This window comes from Aphelocoma coerulescens, chromosome 1 (genome assembly GCF_041296385.1).
Source record: "Aphelocoma coerulescens isolate FSJ_1873_10779 chromosome 1, UR_Acoe_1.0, whole genome shotgun sequence".
Classification (NCBI taxonomy): Eukaryota; Metazoa; Chordata; class Aves; order Passeriformes; family Corvidae; genus Aphelocoma; species Aphelocoma coerulescens.
In genome coordinates, this window is record NC_091013.1 from 115,389,240 (window position 1) to 115,411,866 (window position 22,627).

General features: G+C 47.3%; 1 protein-coding gene across 6 annotated transcripts; it reads right to left on the bottom strand.

Annotated features, from left to right (window-relative positions):
- Nucleotides 1-4,353: 4,353 nt before the first annotated feature.
- On the bottom strand, nucleotides 4,354-19,868 carry CD2 (CD2 molecule). Of its 6 annotated transcripts, none has more exons than XM_069025194.1 (8): nucleotides 19,761-19,868; nucleotides 17,457-17,597; nucleotides 16,233-16,318; nucleotides 15,364-15,471; nucleotides 12,235-12,531; nucleotides 10,262-10,504; nucleotides 7,940-8,059; nucleotides 4,354-6,314 (listed from the first exon to the last, which is right to left on the bottom strand). In XM_069025194.1, the coding sequence occupies exons 4-8, from the start codon at nucleotides 15,422-15,424 to the stop codon at nucleotides 6,100-6,102; spliced, it is 936 nt and encodes a 311-aa protein (XP_068881295.1). In that variant the 5' UTR covers nucleotides 15,425-15,471; nucleotides 16,233-16,318; nucleotides 17,457-17,597; nucleotides 19,761-19,868; the 3' UTR covers nucleotides 4,354-6,099. The 6 variants fall into 6 exon arrangements, with proteins under 6 accessions (XP_068881295.1, XP_068881293.1, XP_068881294.1 ...); XM_069025192.1 differs by having other exon boundaries at nucleotides 7,940-8,062; XM_069025193.1 differs by having other exon boundaries at nucleotides 7,940-8,062; nucleotides 16,233-16,326.
- Between the last annotated feature and the right edge of the window lie 2,759 nt (nucleotides 19,869-22,627).

Genomic DNA, 22,627 nt, shown 5'->3' on the forward strand with positions numbered 1-22,627 from the left:
TCCTCATTCTGCCATTTACTGCAGTAGCCCTGGCTACTGAAATCACTGAAGCCAACTAGAACTGGTCACTACAGTGACCTGTGTGTCTGCAGCACACGGGCCTTGCAGTCGCCCTTGCTGTTTGTACAGCCTGCTGTTGTACAGCCATTCTTGGAGACACAGCTCCCTCAGGTGGTGCCTTTAACAGCTGTAAAACCTCCAGGAAAGCAGAGATGGAAGGAAACAGCAGTGCCAGCACAAACTGATAGCTACAAGTACTCCCTTCTCATACAAGAGGAGAAATCCCATTCCCAGCAGGAATACGAATAGGCGCATCACAGGAACATCCCAAGCCTTCACACTGCCTTTGCTCTCCCAGGTTTGCCATGTGCCTATTGCTCAGGGCAGGGCAAGTCACAAGGGACAGACAGGACACAATGTCATTGTCAGATGAGTCAGGAGTAAGAGCAGAGCAGGGGCAGAGCAGGGCAAGCCCCCAGTGCCCTGGCACAGAGCTCCTTTCTAGGAACTGCCCAGCAGGATCCTCCAGAAAACGTGCAAGCAAGCACAGGGGGCTCTGGGGCACCCAGCCAGATGGGGAAGGGACTGACGCAGGCTTTGCGAAGAGCCCGTCATGGAAGCACGGGATGTGCGTGCATGTTTTATGAAAGAAAAGCTGGAGACCAGGGCACCCTTCCATAAGAACGTGTTGGCAAACAAGCGTGCCTTTATTTCGTTGCCATTATTCACAGGAAATCTCGCTTTGGCTTTAACAGAGGAAGAGGGGTTTGCCTAACTCCGGCTGCTGAGAGCAGCGCTCCCAAGCACTTTAATCCTGCGGCTCTCCAAGGGCTGTTTGTCCAAACGCACCAGCCTTGGAGCCTGTCCCCATTTCCCTGCTGGTGAGCCAGGGAGTGGCAAACACAGAAATGCAGTTTGGGGATGCCTGCAGGCAGTGATGTTTCAGAGCTGCTCCCCTCAGTGGTCGGCAGTGACAGCACCAAGCACGTCGCTCCTCGCACCCCTCTGCCTCTGCACCATGCTCGCCCGCCTGCCCCACGCCACACAAAAGGGCTGGGAATGAAAGCAGGTATTTGTGTGGGAGGCCAGGCAGCAGCCCGAAACTCTTGCCTGCTGTTTTTATGTAGGCAGAGAAAGCGTGTGGGAAATGCAACCAATGAGCATCTCTGTTGTGGCATTATCTCTTCCTGTTATCTCAAGACTAGGCTTCAGATGCACCCGAGGCATAAACTGTCGAACAATAGCACCCAAACCAAAGGCAGGCGAGGCACTGGCACCGCACTGAGGCCAGCGCTGGTGACAGGCAGGTGGGCAGGATCGAACATTGCTTTAGCAGGGCCTGACAGCACCACATGCTCAGTGAGACTCAAAAAGCGGAGTAGGCGCAGGCTGTGCACTTTCCATGGCAGAAGGCAGCAAAGAGGTTCCTTCCAGAGCCAGGAATCTTTCCTGACAGCACTGGCAAAGGCAGCCAATAGCAAAGCAACTCAGAGAGGGGCTTCTCAGTGTAGGCATGATCATCAGGAACCATGCTCTGAAGCCACAAGGACACTTTGGAAGTCCCCTCTCCTCCCTTTGGCTGACATGTGCATAGGTGGAGTCCTGAGTTGTCATTCAAAGAGGAAGAATAAACCGTCCAGAGTGGGCGTTTTGTTGGAAAGGAAAGCTAGAATAGACAGTGATGGTGGGAAGTGTCACAGGAGGTGAGAACAAGGCAACTGGTCCTCTGATGGAAAAAGGAGGGAGAAGCAGGAGACCCAGCAAGGCAGGCAACTCATGCCCCTGCCCAAGAGGTAAACTGCACTTCAGATGGGAGCTCTGCACAGAAGGAGAAGCTACATCCCAGGACTGTGAGTGTGACAAAGTCATATGACTCAAATCCTGCTTCCTGGTCATCCAGCTCATCTTCTCAAGCAGCCATTTCTGTGCCCGCCCATCCTCTCCACCTGCCCTGTTGTCCTGTGTGCCACATGCACAGAGCCTGGCTTGTTCGCTGGCCCAGCTCAGCCGATCTCTGCCCTCCTCCTCTGCCCCTAAATCCCAGCCTGGAAGCCCTGGACAGTAGCTTATGTGAGGTAGCTCCTCATGTACCTGCTCTTTTCTGCCCACAGCTCCCTTCCACACCTTCCTGGCTCCACCAGAAGGTCCAGGGGAGCAGCAGCCATGTAATGCTTTGGGAAAACTCCTTCACCTGTGTCCCTGCTGTTCTTGGGGAGAAAGCAGCTCCCCCTCACAAAGGAAGAGCAGTTCTGGTGAGGAGGCTGGAGCAGAGCAGAGGGGAATTTCAGTGTGGGGTGAGCACCAGAGGCCCTCAAGCAGCTGCTGTGGCACCTCTCTGAAAGGGTAAAGGCTGAAGCTGGACCTCTGAGGGAGGGAAGGGCTCCCACACTTCTGCTGATCCATGGCTCAAGGCAGCAGCCAGGCTGGAAGGATGGGAAAAGGTCCTCTGGTAAACTCCCAGCTGCAGGGAGGGAAGGAGCACTTTGCCAGGGGAAAAGAGTGAGGAGAAGGTTGCGTTTGGCACTCCTCCTCTGAGATGAGGCTGGCAGAGGAGACCAGGAGGCCAGTTCATTGGCACAGGGCCTCTTACTGTGCTCTCCGTCAGTGAACTCTTGTCTTTCTTCCCACGGCCTGAGATAGGACTACACAGCAGGGGTACTTCATGAGCTTGATAGCTACTACAAACAGATCTTCTCCAAAAGCCTGAACCCAGACCTCTTACATTATCAGCTGCAGCACATGAACAAGACCCTCTGTCTCTCAGGGTGACCATCAGCCAGTTTGGGGATCAGGAGGTGCCAGCCATGCCAAGCTGCTCACTGCATGGCTGGCACCTGCAAGGAATGTTGGTGGAGCACCTTTCCCAGCTTGCTGAGCTCGGCCCATGGGGGCTGCTGTTTGAAACACAAACCCAGCATTTACCCATCCTTTACAAGGCTTCAGGACAACTGAGATGATACCTATCTGTCAGAATGGAGAGGGAGCTGATGGACAACACAGTCCCACCTGGGTGTTACCTCCACATCAGCACCTGATCATCTGTTGAAGAATAAGGACAAAATCAGTGTCTTTTCCCCATAGCTTCATTCTGGCAAACATCTCAAGAAAGACTTGTACTAGCATTGGTTTCCTACTCGACCTTTTACAGACTCAGAGTTTTAGTTTAGGAATTAAATTATCTAGCTGTCTCCAGCACTGTCTGTGCTAGAAGCCTGAGAACCTCCCTCTGGACAGGTTAATAGCCAAAAGAGATACAAGCAGATTCTGGCTACTTTACTAGAAAGGCCAAGTTTGGGCAGCCAGTGCTGCTGTTTTCACATGGATTAATGCTGGGAGAGAAGCTTTGTATCTTCTACAGAAACAACCATTGCTCTTTTGGGTGCCTGCTCAGTCTGCCCATGTGGTGGGTGCTACAGGACCACAGCACAACCACAGACCTGCTTTGATCACAGGGCTGCACCTCCCTGCCATTCCTTCAGCAGCGGCTCTGGAGCACACCACCAAGCAAAACTGATCCCTGCTAATACCCAGGCAGCAGAAACTGCAGCTCTCCAAACAGGGGGGATGAGGCAGCACATAGACAAGGACAAGCCCAGCACATCAATCATCTCATCTCATCTCCCTTAAGAATAGTTAAAACCACTTCATCTCATGACCCAGTGGTACAAAAAAAGAACCAAGAAAGGTTACAGCCAGAGCCAAGCACATCCTGTTACATCTTAGGTCCCAATGCCAGCTTGTTTTCCAGAACTGAAACGTCCACTACAGCATAAAAGCCTGAGATTTGAATGTTCCATGACACGTATTCAGAAAAAGCTAGTTCTACTTGGTGCCTTTTGGTAAGTCAGCATTTTTTCTGAATGTGTCATGGAGCACTGATAGTCACCCTTGGTTTTGTGATGTCTCATGTTTGTTCCTCATGTGCTGCAACGGCCGATACTTGTACAATGAGACATCACAGAAACAACGGTGACTGGCAAAAAAAATAAGGAGTAAATCAAAAATAAAGTATTGCTCTGGTGAGCTTTCCATACTCCTAGCTAATAGTATTTTCTTGCCCACCTACCAAGGACTGTGTTTTGGTGTAAATCCACCCAATAGGGATGAATCTTCTCTCCCAGGAAGGACCCCCACACCTGTACCCAGGAGAGCTCTGGCAGCACAGGACAGGCAGAGCAGCTGTGTTCACCCACACCACCCTGAGCCCACCAGCTCCTGGCACTCCTGCACCTCCCAGGGATGGTGTGACACCTCCTGCATCCCTGCTTCTGCGGCTCAGGGACCAAAATGGTTTTGTTGCCTCCTTTGTATCAAAGTGAGATACTGAAGTACCAGCACAGCTGTGAACTAAGATCATCTGCACCCAGTCTTCTCTTTATTCATTCAGTACAGGGATATAGCATATGGTATGTTACAAAATAAACCATGAAACATTTACCAAATGCAACTTTAAATAGCAAAAGCCTGAAAATCAGCTGCAGAAAGCTAAGGCAAGAGCAAGCGGCACTCCCAGGGCTGTTCCCGCTGTTGGAGTTCAAGCGAAGTGACTGAGCTCTGGAGGAGGCAGAGACTTCCTTTTCCTGACAAGTTGCCTCCTTGCCCTTATACCAGAAGATAAAAATAGTCAGATTTCTCAGGAGAAACAAGGCACAGCTGTTTTATCTCCCCTGGCACATGTGGGATAGGCCAGCCTAAAAGAGGTATTAGGTGTTCTTCTGCCTGACACATCAGCCAGCTGGCTGGGTGTCTCATGCTCCGTGGCTCTTGCAGCTCTCTCCTCCTTCACCTGCTCTGCCTTTTCTCCCAGCTGGGCCACTGTACCCATTCAGACCCTGCTCTGAAACAGGCCTGTGCTCTCAGCTCCTCAGCTGTCCTGTAGAGGCAGTTATGGACATCCCCAAGGCCCAGAGAAGCAAGCAGTGTCCAGCACATGGGAAGGTGATGCTGGTGCATGTATTGCAGTCCAACTTCTCCCTTGGGGATGCAGATCTCTCAGCAGCTCTCTACCATCTCCTGGTTATACATGAGGTGTTACCAGCAAAATCAAGAGACGCGGTCCCTCACCCTCAGCAGGAGGCCCTGAGATGGAGAGCCATGAAAATTCAGACAGTGCCACCAGTAATCCTACTGGTTGGCAGTTTACAATGCTCGTTTCACAAGCCAAAGGATACCAGACCTCTTCTATGCAAAAAAAAAAAAAATTGTCTGGATAGCCAAACAGACTTATGCTGAGAATAAAGGTTTGTTTTCTTTGCTAAAAAGTCATAGAAAACTGAGCTGAAACAGCCCTTGGAGAGGCCATGTAGCACACTCCCCTAGCCCTTGGCAGGATAAAGAGGCTTCACAGAATGTTGTCTCATCCACCCTTTGAAACGTCTGTGCTGAAGAATCTCTCCCAGAAATCTCAGTGTTTCATTAAAAAAAAAAAATACTGACCTAACTCTCCCTTGCTACAATTTAATCCCACAGTTTCTTTTCTAAACACAGTGGGAAAAGGGAGAGGTTTATTCCTTTCCCATTTGTGTTTTTCACACACAGATGCTTCAAGGCTCTCACACATCCTTTCAATATTTTCTTCTCTGCATTATGCAACACAAATCCTTTCAACTTCAGACAAATATTTAATTACATACAACTACTTTTTGGTCCAGGAGGCCGTGTATTTGGTGCTGAAGCCAGAGAGCTGTCCTAATGTGTAGCAGGAGATAAAACCCTGTAAGATCCAGAAGTCCATTTTGTCTCAGTCGAGCTTTAGCTTCCTCTTGGTGTAAACCATCCAAAAAGCACGAAGACAACAAGGTGAGGTAAAAACAAGTGAACCACAGAAAGACACAGATTTCAAGGCTCAATGCTCCGTATCCTAACATGAAGACACTCAAAGAAAAATGGCCACAGGGATGAATGCCCATCACCTTGAATCTCCTCCACTGGGTCTCTTCGTCTCCATTTGATGCTCTAATTTTCTGCAACGAAAGCTGCCATTTCATAGCTGAGCGTTACGCAGGGCTGGGCAGGAGGGGCTCCTGGCTGTCAGAAACTTTCTTTTCCCAGTGAACGGTGGAGCAGAGAGACCAACATCCCTCCTGCCAGGATGTCTGCTCAAGGCCTTTCTCTCGGGAGGTTCGGAGTCCGTGGCTGCGTGCGGGGCCGTGGCCGGGGCTGCGGGGGCAGCGCTTGCTGCAGCCCCTGGGGCTGTGGCAGCGGCCGCTGCTGCACTCGCAGCTGCCTCGGGGTGGGGGTGGACGGAGTCTGAGGCAGCTCCCGCATCCCCTTCTCGCGGTCCATGGGCAGAGTCTGCATCACTCGCTCCTCCTCTGCAACAACAGAAGGACCCCACAGTCAGACACGCACCAGGAAGAAGTCAAAAGGCCAGAGAAATGTCCTTGGCCCAAGCAAGGAAAAGCCAAATACAGGTTTTTAACCTGCTGCTCTCAGGTGCTCCTGCCGTCCCAGTGAACAACAAAAAAATCACCTCTGCCTGCACATCCCATACCAACAGGAAAGGTTTTGGCTGCCTTGCTGAGATCAAGGTACCTGGGGCATTTGGGGCAGCTCTGCCCTGTCTGTCAGGGGAACCAGCTTTGTGAGGGAGGCCCCAGTAGACATTGATGGACACCCCCATCCTGAGCTGCTCTGTCCCCTTTTGAAGGCTACTGAAGAGGACGTGAAATCTAACCCCAGGAAGCAGCTTCAAAGCATTCTGTCCTGCCATTATCTGTGCTGGGATTTCCAGATATCTGGAAGCCAGAGATCCCTTTTGCCAGCATTAATTTTCATGCACAGAGGAAAAGTAAATTCATGCCAACTGACTTCTGATCACTGACTCATCATTTCTGAAATATCACGCATCTCAACTTAGGGATTGAGGAATTTACCTCTTGGGACACTGAGTTGGCCTTAAACACACAGCAAACTGTTTCAGAGAGGCTAGTCACCATAAAATAATCACTAAAATATCAGTTCTTTTTTTTCAGACTCATTTTCTTAATTCCTGCTGAATCCAGACCCAAGAACTGAGAATAGTGTCACTGCACAGCTGAGGCAGTGATCTGTACCACTCAAAAGAGAACAGGCATAATGTAAAATAATACTCAGCTGGCTGTGCTCACACCAGCATTGTGCTCACGAGGTGTATGAGGGCAGGACTCAGAAACAAACCTTTAAACAACCTCCCTCCTCCTGCTTTAGCCTCCCCTTCCAGGTAGGCCAGACAATTCTTGTTGAGCAGCAGCTCAGTGTCCTCTGTCCACCCAAACCAGCAGCAACACCCAGGCCATGTGTAATTCCAGGCAGCCTCTCTGCCAAGTCTCAGAGCCCACGCTCAGAGAATACTCTGGCAGAGTGTTTCCAGCAGCCTTAAAGAAGTGTGAATTTTGGACAACAGATGAAACCTCTGCACACTGAAAACCTCAACTCTTCAAATGTGCCCCAAAAGTTGGACCTCCAGTGTCACCAGCCCTCCAAGGATCTTGTTTTGTAGAGAGGGCAAGCTCCATGAGATGCTTGAGTAAACACATAGAAAAGCTGAGCTATTCCTGCCCCTGCTCACTATCTACACTCTTTCCAAATGATACTGATGATGTCAAGGATCCCGATTTTCTACCAATTTAATGAAAACAAATCTGCTGACAGGATATCTAAGTGTATTTTAGCCCAACAGATGCTCATGGCTGGTGGCCTTGGCCAAGCTTTAGAGGAGCAATTCTTCCCCCACAAACAAACCAAAGGCCTTGAGAACAAGAAGTCCTTTGCTCAAAGCATGTGCCAGAAAGCGAGACTGGCAATTCCAGCTGATCTGCACAGATTTAGCATATGCTAAAACCAGGTTACTGCTCATGTAAATGCAGAAAGCATGCTCCTGACCACAGGGTTGCTGTCAGTGGGAAGCTCTAACATTTTAGGTGGCTGGATAGCAAAACAAAGCCCCTTAAACACTTACCATAACCTTCATGTCTTTTTGTTTTCTTCCTTCTGATACAATAAATAAGACAAATCACAAGGATGACAAAGAAGACTGCACCTCCTGCTATGCTTAAGATGAGATAAAAGTCCAGCTTGCCTACTAAAGAGAATGAAAGAGGATGTTAGATGGAAAGAAATAACTTTCACAACATCTACTTAGAATGCTGTATTTTCTTCCATTGACTCTAAAGGCAGGCCAGTACACACCCCACCCTTTTCCTTTTCCCTGTACACAGCAGAAAGCTGGTGCTGCTCATTGCGGGAATTCTGATTGCTCCCTGATGGATTCAAGTTCTGCAGAAAATTGAAACCAGAGCGTTCATGTGTGCCACCTCTCTGTATCTAAATTACCACCTGTTTTAGTTGCCAGTGTTACACCAAGGTGTATTTTACTTTTTCTGTTCCTGTTTGTCCCAGATGAGAGCAAGAGGAGCCCAGGCAGATTCACATACCATGTGTGAAGGCACTTCACTTCCATGAAAAGTTGGCTGAGCTGAAGCCCACCTGAAATGTACCTTGCCTGTAAAGGTCAAAATTCAAGATGATTGGCCTCAAATGCAGGACCAAGAGTTCACGGAGGGTAGCAAGGTTAGAAGGAGGTTTGACTGCAAGATGAGAGATTTTTAATCTAATATGGAGCTAGCAGAGTCCTGCCACTACGCAGAAAAGTTTGAGAGGTATTTAGTTTGGGTAGGAAGAGTAGTGCTGCACAGTTTTAGAGGGTTTTTGGTGTCTAAGAAATGCTATATTTGTACCTTAAAGATCATTGGTGTTTCTCTGTTAATGATGTGAGAAAAAACAAACTCTCCCACCCAACTCACCCTTTCTCAATGGTGAGAAAACGTGAAATCAAAGTTATTTAGACAATGGCTAATGTCTGTCTATAGCAGCAGTGCAGGCTTGCCTGGTTTGTGTCCTGGCATGGGCAGCTTCTGCCAGCAATTCCTCATCCAGACAAGGTGTTTGGGATAGTTTGCCCTGTCTTAAACAGACCTAATCCAGCAGCACGCTTTCATACCTGGCTCCAAAGTCCATGCCACATCCTGCTCGCCCCTTCCCAATGCTAGCACCAATGAAACTGTGCAATCCATCAGGTCAAGCAGCAGCAAAAAACCACATTGTCTGGCTATTTTTGAAATTAGGAGGATTTCTCAGGAAGCAACAGCTGCACCAGAGAACAGAGGCCATCCTGTCCCTCAACTCTTTGCCCTTCAGTCAGCCTCAGCAGACCTGGGATCACGTCAGTAAAGCCTTTATGGCTTAAGGCTTGCTCCCTCCCTTCTCACACCCTGGGCTGTCCTTCAGACTTGGACTTTCCCTAAATTCACCATGGCAAAAATGGGTAAAAATTGGAAATACTGATCCAGCTCTTGTGAGCTCCTCCCCACTCTCCACCAGCTCCAACAGGAATCTAGAGCAAGAGAATGCTTCAAGCAGAGCACTCTTGGTTGGGTGGGATGACCCTAGCCTGGCAAATTCAAGGACTTTCCCTCAGTACTGCACTGGAATTCTGAACTTTGACCTGAACACCACGCCCAGCATCATACCAGTATGATCTGTCCTTTGTTTGTGCCTTAACTTCCAAGACTTTACATGGGAGGGTGGGGGGATGACACATATGATGACTTCTTTTGTCTACTGAATCATTTTCAGCATGACTCTACCCATTTAAAATGCAATTTTAATTCAGTCCTTTGCTGCATCTGTGGTTTAGAAAGATGAGGCTTCAACTGAATAGGAAAACCATGGTACATTTGAGCCATGCTTATCTGACCCATGTCACCCCAAAGCAAAGATCTCCATAACTTCTGCCCTGATTTCTAGGCCAAGCTGGAGAGTCCAAGCAGCTTATTTTTCCCCTTGTGAGAGCACTCATCCACATCTATGGGTAGCAGGCAACCACCACATTTATAGATATGATTATGGCGAGGAGAAGAATAGAAAGGAATTTCCCACAGGAGAAGGGGAGGAGCAAAATCCCCCTCATATCTCACTGCCCTGGGCTTGGTCGCCCTGCCATCAGAGTAGGAATGCCTTAAGGATAGCAGTGGGGCTGGCAGCAGCAGGATGGGGAGCAGGGAGATGTGACAAGGCTGGAGAATGCCAGGCAGAAAGCACAACTTGCATCCTGGCTAGCACAGCAGCATCAGCTCCCAATAACTGTGTTGGGATCAGACTCACAGTACTGGGTACTCGGAATCTCTGTGCTCCTGGTGCCTGGACCAGTCCTGCAGATGTGTGCAACTGCATCAGGCTGTGTGCTCCACCCTAGCACATTCTGATGAAAAAGACTTCTTACCTGGGCACTTAATTACTTTTTCGGTCATTTTTTCACTGACTTGGTTCTTAACAACACATCTGAACATCCCAGAATTCCGCCCGTGCCATTCCAACGTTGTTGCATTCTTTTGGATCTTTTTGCCAGTGGGTTGAGTCAGTTCTATTATAAAGGCTTCATCCTTAGCTTTCTGTTTCACTTCGCACTTGACAGATACATTTTTATTCCTGCATTCAGCACTGAGGATTGGCTGAGGGACAGGCTCTGAAAAAGAAGGGAAGGAACACATGTGACATGCTTTCTCCTTTTGAAAGCCTGCATTATTAAGCAGAACAGAGAATTAACCCCAAATCGCCAGCTAATGAGACCACAGAAGAATGAAGAGCAAATTAGACCTCTAGTACAGAAGTAACAAGGCAATAATAAGGAAAATGCAGTGCAGTAGCCTACACAGTTGGCCCAGTAAAGCAGAGCTGGACACCAAGCAGGTGAGGGGAGGAAGCTCAGTCTTCAGGTGGATGGGAGGAACTCAGAGCCACAGCCCCCTCCACCTCTGGACCCTGTGTTTTGGTGCAAGTGAAGTTGGCCTTGCTCTGCCTGTGCCCTTCAGGAGAGATTTTCTCTAAAGCAGGAAAAACTACGGAAAGCTACTTATGATGCTCTGTGTGCTACCAACAGCACTCAGCTGGCATGACAGCACAGCATGGAAGCCCATCAACTCAGACTGGAAAACACAAAACAGACACTTCAGCTCTCAGTGAGGTTATGCCAGACAACCAATTTCTGTCTCTTCTTATGCCCTGCAAACAACTAGCTCCCTTTTGGTTCCAGTTTCTCTATCACTGGTGGCACTGAAAGAGACAGAAAAGCCTGCAGGGTTTTCCTCGAGGAAGGGCAACTGGCAGGGACAGCAAATGGAAAAAATTATTTCTACCTGTAAGACCAGATAAACAAAAACCTGTCAGTGCCACCTCTAATTTCAGGCAGTGTAAGTTATAGAGACTATAAATTCTAGAGCAAATAAGGGCTGCTCGTAGCACACACAGTCAAGGTTCACACCACAACATCTGCAGCCACCCTCTCCTTGTAAAGCCCACTCCTCTTTTGCAAACTGGAGCCTATCATTCAGAGGAACATCCCAGTGGGAAACACACCAGTCCAGACTCTGGTGATGGAGCTGTGTGAGGATATCATTGAGACTATATATTTTTTAACAGCTGTTTGTCCAGCCCCAGTAACCAAGGGGTAACCTGCCTGACAAATTATTCTAGCACCTGACAACTACTACAGGACTTCCAAAACCATGTGTCAGAGGTAATGCAACCTCTCTGCTGCACAGCAGAGGACATAATGCAGCACACAGCTGGGCTGGAACATTAACCTTGACCTGAAACAAGGACACCCCAATGACAGTTCAGTGGCTTAAAACATGAGCAAGAAGCATCAGGCCCTGATGACTTCCAGAATCTGGTTACAGTAATAGTTCCCAAAGCAGTGAGACACCCTCACTACTCGGCAGCCCGTTAGACACGGGGCCTCCCATTGCACAGAAACCCTGCTAAAACCATTCCAGCTGTCATTGCTGCCTCAATAAGGTGTCATTTCTGTAATCCCAGCTGGTGCCCACAGACTCAAAGAGGTTGGCAAAGGTGTACATGCTGGCTGAAGAAGGACAGAACAAAACTATCCTCTTTTTGGGGAAAAAGCCATGCTGTCCTATAGCTTAGAGGTCAGCTTACAGGTAGAAACCTGATGGCTGACAAACAGGGGAGCCAGAAAGAAGCCAGGGATTTGAGGCCATCAATAGGAGCAAGAGAAGGGAGAAGAGAGGCAGACCGTTGTCAGTGGCAGGAGGAAAAAGTATGTCCTACAGAAGTCCTTCCCCTCCAAATCAGAAAGGAGAGCATGGAGTAGGAAAGGCTGTAGGAGAGAGAAGAGAATACCAAGTCTTGTTCGGCTGTGCTGGGAATGGTATGGGAAAAGCAAAAACTCACCTTGAACAAAGAACATTATATTTTCTTCTGCCTTCAATTTTCCATCCTGCTGATAAACCAGCACCGTGTAGTTTCCACTGTCGGCTTTCTCCAGGCGCTGGATTTGCAGAGTCCCATTTCGCAGCATCGCACACCTGCACTGGTCCTTGTTCACATAGTGCCTCGTTCTGCCATTTTTGATCTGAACCAGCCTTTGTCCACCTTTCGTCCATGTTGCCTCATAGATGCTCCCAGGAGCAGTGATGCTGAGAAGAGCTGTCTCATTCACTGCCTTGTAAAGTAAGCTGGTGCTGGAACCTGTTGAGGGAAGCACAGCCAGCCCATTAGTGGTCTCCAGCAGCCCCTGCTGCTGTGCTCAGCAGCCACAGCAGTCACCCAAAAGGTTGTCATTTGCTATGCCTCCCCCTTCCTGAGCTGCCTAAGCCTCTCTGCTTTTCTGATGCCATCTTCTGCCCCTGCTCCAAAGCACTTCTTGATTGTTCATCAGATAAATGCCAGCATCCAATTTAATTCTGAGAGGCAAGAAAGCTAAGAGTACAGCTTTCAAAGCTGAATTTATACTCTGGCTGACTTACTTGGAGTGACACTGGATGCCAAGATTCATGGCCACCCATTCACTTACCCATGAACTTAGCCCTTCCTGAAAAGAACATCACTTCAGTGTTTTGCACATGGCACAGGCTGGTACCCCGAGTGCCCATCACTGCAAACATTACTGCAGACAGCAAAAATAGTCATGTCCCTGGACAGCAGAATCATTTCAGCAACCACAGTGGATAATTATAGTAGCCCATGTCAAGCAGTGAGTGAGTGTAAGGCACTGAACTGGAGGCAGACCCACTGCAGTGCCCCTTCCTCTCCCATCCCAGGCACCCTGCCCCACTGGACTATATCCACTTGCTTTTTCTAGCACAGGATCCTGATGGGGCAAGTAAGGCAGGGAGAAACAGCGACAAGCATCATGTGAACTGAGGGGGCGCAGGAGACATTACAAGAAAAGCAATTGCCAAAAAAAAAAAAAAAAAAAAATCTTTTCTCTTCCTTGATTCCCTTCTCCAGAACAGTTAAGAGTAGGAGCTTCCCAAAGGTGGTTTCAGGACTGGGCACAGCACCTGAGCATGGGGCTGCCAAAGGGGATATTCAGAAAAGCCAAGGCTACTGCCAAACGTCCATCATGTTTCCCCCAGTGGGGATGACGCGCTCCCGGAGCGGTGCCCGGGTGCTCTGCCCGCTCCCCTCCAGGCTGCTTTGGCCACAGTCCTTGCAGGCCCCATCTCTGGTGAGCCAGGACTTGGGAAACTTTGCTGGGAGGCCATTTCAAGTGAGGTACTGTCCCCACCCCCGTGGCAGGTGGACAGCCTGCAGGAGGAGGTCGAAATCTGCGTGCGAGTGTCAGGTGGGATAAGCTCACTGCTATCCAAATGCACGCACTCAACTTATTTCATTTGTCGTTTTCTTGTGTTCATTCCTCCTCAATTTACAGGGTGAAGCCAATCAGCAGGAGGAGATTTCCCTTCCCATCACCACACAGAGCTGGTTCTGCTCTAATTTTGTATATTTCAAGCACTTTTTCCCCACAGAGAGAAAAACTGTGTTTATGCATATTTTTATTACAGTCCTTCACTCCTTGTATCTAGGATAATGATAAATGGCACCACAGAGGGGAAACTGAAATCCAGTGGCTATTTCATTAAACTAACAATATTAGAGATAATCAGAGAACTAAAATAGCCTGCCTCTGTAACAAGAACATTAATGCTGTAGTGCTTCTGGCAATTCACCACCTCTAAAGAGAGGCTGTTCTTTCAGCACTGCCTTCCTTACAAGGTATTTGACATATCTAATGAAATATCCTGAAATAAAGCTATCAACTAAACAGCCTTGGAACCAGCTATGCCCCACACAGATTACACTACACATTACACCCAAATATTTGAATGCTGGTACTTGTTTCTGCTCAGTAATGAACAAGTATTTAAAGATAGTAATAGTATTTCTGGGCATAACAGACACTACTTACATTTTCTCTCTGAAGGTAAAGAAAAAAAGTAGTCTGAGTTCTCAAGGATAATTCAATGGCATCTCTATGGACCACCTAAATGTTGATTTGATGTCCGTAGTCTTTCTAGTGGAAAGCTGAGTATCCTACACATATGATACTAAAAATCTGTTTAGCTAATGAAACAACATTTCTGCTAAAAATGCCAACTAAAATGTGCTCTAAGGGGCAGAAAGGTTTTAACTGAGAGCCTACAGCTCACTCCCAGTCACAAGAAAGAGCTAAAAGAAAAAGCTCCCATAGTAACTTTAGAGAAGGAAGGAAGCCTCTGAAACAATTTTCCAATCAAGGGAATAATCCTCATTTCTGCTGGGGAAGATGTTTTATGGACCATGTACATTAAAAAAAAAAAAAAAATCCTTATTTATCTATTAATTTTGTTCTGAAGGAAAAGCAAAGCATTAAACAGCCATACATGCAATCTTAGTGGAATGAAACAGAGGAAAAAAAATTATGCAGGCTTATATTGTCTCCATCTCCTAAAACCTTCTCTAATCTATGAGTTAACACCTTAATTAAGTTTTTAGATTAATATTTTAAAAAATTATGAGAACAATAATATGCAAAATATAAAAGATATATGCAGTTGCTTGCTGTTTTCACGTCTTAGACTTCAACTCTACTGAAGACACTGAAATATATCACTCTGTTAATATTTATGGAAGAATATAAATTGCACTTTCAAAAGATTTGCACATCTTTGATAAGAAAAGGAAATTACATGCAATAATGCACAGTGAACTGGATCTCTAATGTGGTACAAGCTACCTCGAGGGCAGAAAGCAAACTGCATGCTGACATTTCTCATTATACATGTGTCAAATTAAGGCTCATTAACTTAAAACCAAAACTCTTTACAGCTTATTATTATAACTGGAATAGGAAACTCAGGTCCTGCCCTCCCCCTGGCTGAAAATTAAATCAAATAATAATAGCAATAACCCAGATATCTTCACTCATTGGAAAAGTGGAACAAGTTTCTTATCAGCAGCAGCCCACCAAGTTGTAAATGCTTTAAAATGCAATTTAACATCAGCCCAAAAGAGCAAAAAATGGTAAGAAAAACTCACATTTTACACTGGGAAATAAAAGCAGCAAGCACTTGACTAGGAAAATCCTCCTAAAGTTCATTTTCAGGATCAAAAAAAATCCAGTGTTGCCTTGTCTAATGATAGCTCCTGGCAGGTGAAAGGATTTTCTGCTGTGAGCGAGCAGTGATGGGACATGCCGGCGCAGCCCTTGTGCCCTCCTCCCCTCCTCCAGCACTTCTCATTTCTAGCACAGGCGGAAATAAGTCTCAACAGGGTGTTTTGTTAGCATGGAGGCAACATGTAGACACAAAGAAAATGGGCACTAAAATGCAGGAATGCCCTGGAGGTTTGTCCACCCAGCTGGAGGGCCAGATGAGGCCCTGGTCCTCCTCAAAAACCCCAAAGAGCTCAGCTCCAGCATCCACAAGCCAGCGTCCTAGTGGGAGGGATGCAGTTTTTGGGTGGGGGAGTGATGGGAATCCTAATTCTCCCCCACAGCCTCAGCAGCAGCAAGGGGACAGCAAGCCCAGGACCCCCAGTGAGGAGCAGGTGGCTGTTGGACAACGCTTAGGAAGGAGACACACTTCCCTTGGAAACCATCAGGATCAGCTTTGCATCAACATCTGGTGCATGAGGGGCTGGCCAGAGCCACAAAGGCATCCTGCAGCCAGGGCCAGCAGTTTGAGCAAGCTGTGAGAGGGATGAGCATGGAAGGGGGTGAGAGCACTGCCTTGATCTAGACAAAAACCAGCCCTGGAGCTGGCTGGTGTGGGAAAGACAGTGAGGAAAGGAGCTGTGAGGAGGCACAGTAGCTAGGTCCAAAAACATGTGAGAAGATAATAAAGTCTTTATTCCTGATTCCACTATGAAACAGATGGACTGGTGAAGATTTTGAGTCTTATCCTCACCAGCGTAATTCCTCTGCTACAGTAGCCACTGAAATCTTCCAGCTTTTCATCACAGATGTAGGCCAAGAAAGAGGTCAGAAGAAAATCTGTGGCACTAGAAATGTACAATATTAGGTAAATCTTTCTTGTTCGTTCATTCCTCTTCCTTGAAATTAAAGGAAGGTCTTGTAAGACACCTCCCTTCTCCAGCTTAATAATTTTTAACTGGTACTAAGGACGTAAAAAACACCCCTTGCAGGAAAACCAAGGTTTCTTCCTTCGTTCTTCTTTTGTTTCCTTACAAAGAATGCACACACAAAAGGAGAGAGGAAGCATCAGCAGCAAGATCACGTTTCTGTGCCTGACCTCCACCCTCTGCAGCAAAAAACAAGCTGAGGGCAAGGGCTGCCACACCCAGATATGTCCTCAGCCAACCAAGCTGTGTTGAACTCTTGGACACATCTGCTTCCAGCCCAAGCACCTAAAGAAACCTGGGCAAAATGCAGCAACCCCGATTTCTCCTCAGTTTTTTGGTGTTTTTTTGCTGGGTCCATCAAGCAAAGCAGAGGGAGGCATGCTGAAACCACTGCCTACACTCTGCTAAACTTTGTCTCCTTTCTTCAGGGCAACAACCCTCAAAGTCACCAGCTGCTTCCAGGGTACCCCTGCATGTTGTCTGTTTGCTGGCACGCTCACACTGCCAACACGTTGGGGTGGGGATTGTCTGTGGTAGAAATGAAATGCAAATAGAAAGACGTGGGCCTATGTGAAGGTGAGAGATAGAAGTCAGGTAATGGTAGAACCAGGTGTAAAAGAATTCCCTGTATTCATAATGAAAGCCACTACTTCCAGTTAATCAGTTTGGCATGCCCACATGCCACACCCAGCCTTCTAAACTCGCAGCTGAAATGGGTCAGACCAAAAGCCCCTGCAGTCCAGCAGACCAGCACACCAAACATCCTGGTTTCTTTTAGAGCAACAGGTAGGCAGGAGCAAGAAACTATTCCTACAGGATATAAAAAGGCTATCCAAAAATGAGCTTACTGTGAGCAGTGAAGAAGCACTTGAGGGAAGGGGTGAGGGCTCAATGGCTGATGTCCCATGTTCACTGGACATCACAGAAGTGACACCAGGCCTTGGTATTCCTGAGTCCTTGGTGCATGTGCACAGAAGCCACTAGCTTAGAGATTTAGCGTAACAAAAGCCAAAAGCACAGCCAAACCTGCAAAGGGCCACATCACTCACCTGCAGCAAGGATTCCTGATGAGATCCTGGCACACGCATGGTCTGTCCCAAAAGCAGCCCCTTTTCTAACCAGCATCAGAAACCTCCTGCACCATCAGACCCAGCTGGACAAAGCAGCCCATGTGTCTAAGCTCAGACTTCCTGCCAGATGAGAAGTGGGGAAATGTCATTATTCTGCCAGCTTTACCCTTCCTCTCTTGAGGAGCAAGACAACGTCATGCTGCAGTCCTGACAGGGCTTTGATTCCCATTTTCGAAGAAGGAAGGGATTTTTTGGATGTTACTTGGAAGGAAGCACTCTAAGCTGTTGCACTGATGTCTCTGTTTTCCCTTCAAGGAGATCCCCAAGAGAAGGCATTAAGGAGAAGGGGTCTGAGGGTATCTCTGGAAAGCTCTGTCTCAGAGCAGCTCTCCCACAGCTCGGAGCTCTGGAAGCCAGCATGTACCTTCAGAGGTGGCATGAGATAAACATCCTGAAAACCACTACAGCAGAGAGCACTGGCAGAGCAGCCCCTGCACCAGCCAGAGATGCCCTCCAGGGCAGAGGGACTGGCACAGAGAGAGCTGTGGCTGGAGCTGTGTGTGGTCACAGCCCAGACACCAACCCAAGCTGTGCTGGGCAGGACAAAGGGAACTCTGCCAGGCCTGTAAACGACAGTGCTCTCACACTCTTCTGCTCTCTCCTCACACAGGAAGTAACACCACTGGATTAAACAAAGCCAGCTAGAAAACCAGGGCACTGATAGAAAAGCAGATGTCTCCCAGCACGGTAGTGCTGGGCCTGCCTTCATCTACACCTGTCATCAGCATCAAGCTAAGGATGCTTGAGCCCTGTTTAGCCCATTACATTGCTACACATCCCCATCTTCTGACACACAGGAGCAGAGGACTGAGCACAGCCACGACAGTGGGCTGTGTCTTTGCACATATTTGCTATCTCTCTGTGGCATTGTTTCCACTGTGGAAGCCACAAAGCACTGTGCTCATACACGTTTGCTCTTGTGGCTTGCTCTTTCCTTTACACTTCTGCTCTTTGTAAGACAGTACACAGTTTCCTCACAGGGAATGTAAGTATCATACCCACACTTCCTTGTAAAGGTGACAGAGCCCCCCCGCATCTGAAGGCAACATCTCAAGAGACAATATGCAGCTGCTCCCAGCTCTAAGTTCTCACCTTGGTGATGAACCAATAAACATTCATGCCTGAGGCTTATTAAAAAAAAAAAAAAAAAAGAACAAGAAGAAAAAAAAAGATTGCTATTTGATCTACTGGAAAAGAAAGACTACAAATACACTTAGCATGCTCTTCACTGAAAACTAGATTTGTAGCCCATCTGATAGTTTGCGTCACCTTCTCTGGTATGAAACTTAGGTTATAGTAAGTGGTATTTGCATGTGAGTCAGACATGCTGCACTAAGCATCACCAAAGCCCTTCACACCTCTAAATTTCTCACAAAGACAGGCCCTTAATGAGACGCAGAGTGTGAAGAAAAGAACAAATGTGATTTTGATTAGAATGTCAGATGGGTAATATGTGGAGGGGAAGCTTTGGGGAATGGTAACTTTATTCTTCTAAGCTCTTCTGGGTTTATACTCTGGCCAGGAAGACTAACAGCTGGGCTCCATCTGGGTTGCCCTGGATGGCAGCTGAAGGCTTCCTGGTAGCACATTCCCCATTACTGTAGCTTTTTACAAAGCAGGAGGAATTGTGGGCAGCGGCTGGAGCATGGAAGAAGCAAAGTCAGCCCTGGCAAGTGGAGTTGCCCCTGCCCTATGAAATGCCAGGGACCTGCTGGGTCCCACATTGAGTTTCAGCTATTTGGCTGATGAAGGACACGTTCTGCCTCCTCCTCACTTCCACCTTACTTCTGTCAAGAAAGGAAGAACTCCAGCTTGAATGAAGTGGTGCAAATATGAAGAACAATAACTGAAAATAGAGCTTTAACCAAGGGTTTGGCAGGGATGCTGACTCAGTGCCTCAGGGTCAACTGAGTGCACTGAACTGCCTGTACACAATGGAAATATTCCAGAAATAGTGACACAAACGCAGACACACACTATCAGTAGTGTACTGAAACAGTTATCTGCACTAACTTTTTTATCCTTCTCTACAGAAAGGTAAGCAAAAGCTTTCAAACCATGAGTCATGCAGAATCATCCTCAGCTGATTATTTGAAGAGACAAAATTCCCCTGTGATATCCATAATCCCACATAGAATATCCTGAGGTGGAAGGTATCCACAAAGATCAGCAAGTTCAACTCCCACCCTTGCATAAAACAGCCCCAAGAACCACACCACATACCTAACAGCATTGCCCAAACAGTCCTTCAGCTCAGACAGACTTGGAGCTGTGACCATTTCCCCAGTGAGCCCATTCTAACTCCCCAGAAGCCCCGAGGAGTAGGGCCTTTTCCTGTTATCTAATCTAAACCCCTACCCCAACACAGCTTCATGCCGTTAAATCTTTAGCCCCAGGTGTTCTCTCTCAGACTCATTTTCTTCTTTTCCACCTGTAAGCATGTGTCAACAGCCAAACCTCACAAAAACCACCCTTTATTTCTGGTCTGAAGGAACATAAGCCCCTCAGACCGAGCAGTCTGACAATCTGTGGTTCACAGCAACGACTGAGGCTAGAGCAGATGGCAGCATCCCATCAGTTATTCTTGCAGACGGTGCACTTCAGTCTTGCTGATGTTTTCCATCACCTATAAATTTCCTAGAATTAGGACCTAACTTTCAGCATTCTTATTCTAGTAAATTCAGGGACATTACTACTGCTGCAAAAGGTGTTGGCTTGTTGGCATGCTGCAATCAATCTGCCTTATACCAGAAGCCAGATAAATGACCAGAAAAGCCTCTTCCAGTCTTAGCAGTGGTAAATACACAGAGACCTGTATTAAGGACAATGTGCCCCTTCATCACGAGAGAATGGATGGACTAGCTACCTGAGAAAGACAATAGAAGAACAGCTGCTCCTAGAAATACATCCAGGAAAGACAAGCTGTTGCTACTGTCTAAGTAATCTTTTGGACAAGACCTGACACTCCCCAGAAATCATCAGCTTAACAAATGCATGCATACCTGGTGTCTTGTACAATATTTTATTCTATTATAGTGTTATAAATTCAGAGAGGAGTGAGGGACAGCTGGAAGTGGGTAGGTGGGAGGTTGAGAAGTGATCCGGGAGACTGAGCACAAACAACTGGGTAATACATTTCAGTACTAAGCACATTTATTCCTAGGAGTGGCCCTGAATGGCCTTTATATAGTTCCCACACACAAAGGGAAGTCTTCCCTTCAAATGCAAGACATTGTTGGCATTTTTCCTACAAGTGCAGCCCCTGGGAGGCATGTATGTGGGCATAAAATGTCCTTTCTACTAAAAGACCCTGCATAAACTTCTCTGAAGCATCACTGTGGATCCTAAAAATGTCTGTAGTTTATTTATTAGACAGTGGATGTGTGAAAGCAAAACAAAAGGCCCACTATGTGGCCCCATATATACGTATAAAGAGGTTTGGCCCTTATTACTGGGAAATTAAGACATAAATTTCTCAGAAACATCTGAATGACCTGTCAGCACAGTCTTGCTGCTGCTCTCTGAAGCAAGAAAAAGTGTCTTGATGTCTTTAACACCACTTATACAGATGCTTTTTGCACTGTGTACACCTGGGGCCATGAGATCCAGTGAAAATACAAGTCCTTTCTTGCTCAATGCAGATCCTGACTTTGCAGCTCAGTTTCCCCTGCTTCTTCTCTGGTCCTACAACTTTCCTGTGCCCTGCGTACCTGTTTTTGGCCTCTCTGCTGTTTGTCTGTTCCTACATTTAAATGCATCACCTCACCTAGTCCTGCCAGGTAGCAACCTCAGTGTGCAGGGACAACAGAGTGGCAGGATGGGCTCAGCTCTGGGGTCCACACCCCACATGTGTAGCAGGAACCACAGCGGTGTTGGCAAAGAGCTTTTTCCACAGCAGGGGAAAGCACAAAGCTGCCCGTCTGTCTCAACATTTACGACCCACAGCTGCTGTTGTCTGCCAGGAAAGGTAAGGGCTAAGGTGCTGTGTCACTGCATTTCTGAGAATTTCTGCTTTTTAAGATCTCAGTGAGGCAGGTTCAGGATGTTCTATGTGACGCAGGTGAGCACCAGGGCATGGGTGGCAATTTGTGGCTTTTCACAGTATTTCTGCCAGGGCAGTACTTGCAGCCCAACTCCTTCTGTCACACTCCTGACAGTCAGATGGTGTCACCATTCTTTTCAGCCACCCCTTCACACTTCCATCATGGAAGAGCAGCCTTTTTGTTAATTCCAGGTGTCTCGTGTTCCCTATGTACACCGCTTTCAGCAACTCAGTAAAAACTTGCCGAACTTCAGTGGGCACTTTGCAGAGCAGGAAGTTTGCAGTGCAGCCTCAATGGAAAGTTACTGTGCATGCCTTGTGCCCTCACAGGTAAGATGCACTGGGTTAGAACCACAGCTGCCATGGGTATTTGTGTTATCTTGGATATTCCTTTAAGCTCTGCAGCATCAGTAATTCAGTATAAAAACAGGTACCTACTTTCCTCTTATGCTGAGGTTTTTAACCATCGGGGCTTTTTAAGATAGATGAGATAAAATTCACGGCAATGTTGACTCCTACTGATTTTCTCTCCAGCAAAGAAGGGCCTTTTCATCTGCATCTGGTTCTCTAGAGAATGCTATAAACAGATCTTTGTATTGGCCAGATAACAAAGCTTCAAACTCTCAACAAAAGGCAGGGAAACAAAACTCCTTATCAGACTAAATCATCTGAAGAAAAAGTCCCAAACTCTTGACAGCTGGGCAGAAATACGTAAGAAGAGAAGCTGAAGTTGCACAGCTTTCACCATGACCTCCTATGGCAGCAAGAGAAATCCTGCCCCAACTTGTGCGCAGGAAAGAAAGAGAGCTGGCGCATTCTTACCTGTATTCAGGGTACCTAAAAGGCTGGCTGGAGTCCTGCCTTTCCATCACCCTTCTCCCATCTCATGTAGCAAAACCCATTCCAGAAAGTGACATCAGGATAAAAATGCTGGAAAGGATTTGCTAGAATGAGGAGTGGGGGGAAGAAGAAAGCTTATTTCCTGTTTGCTGCTATCAGATTTGGGTTTACTCCCCTTCTTGGGCTTATCAAAATTAGCACAGCACAT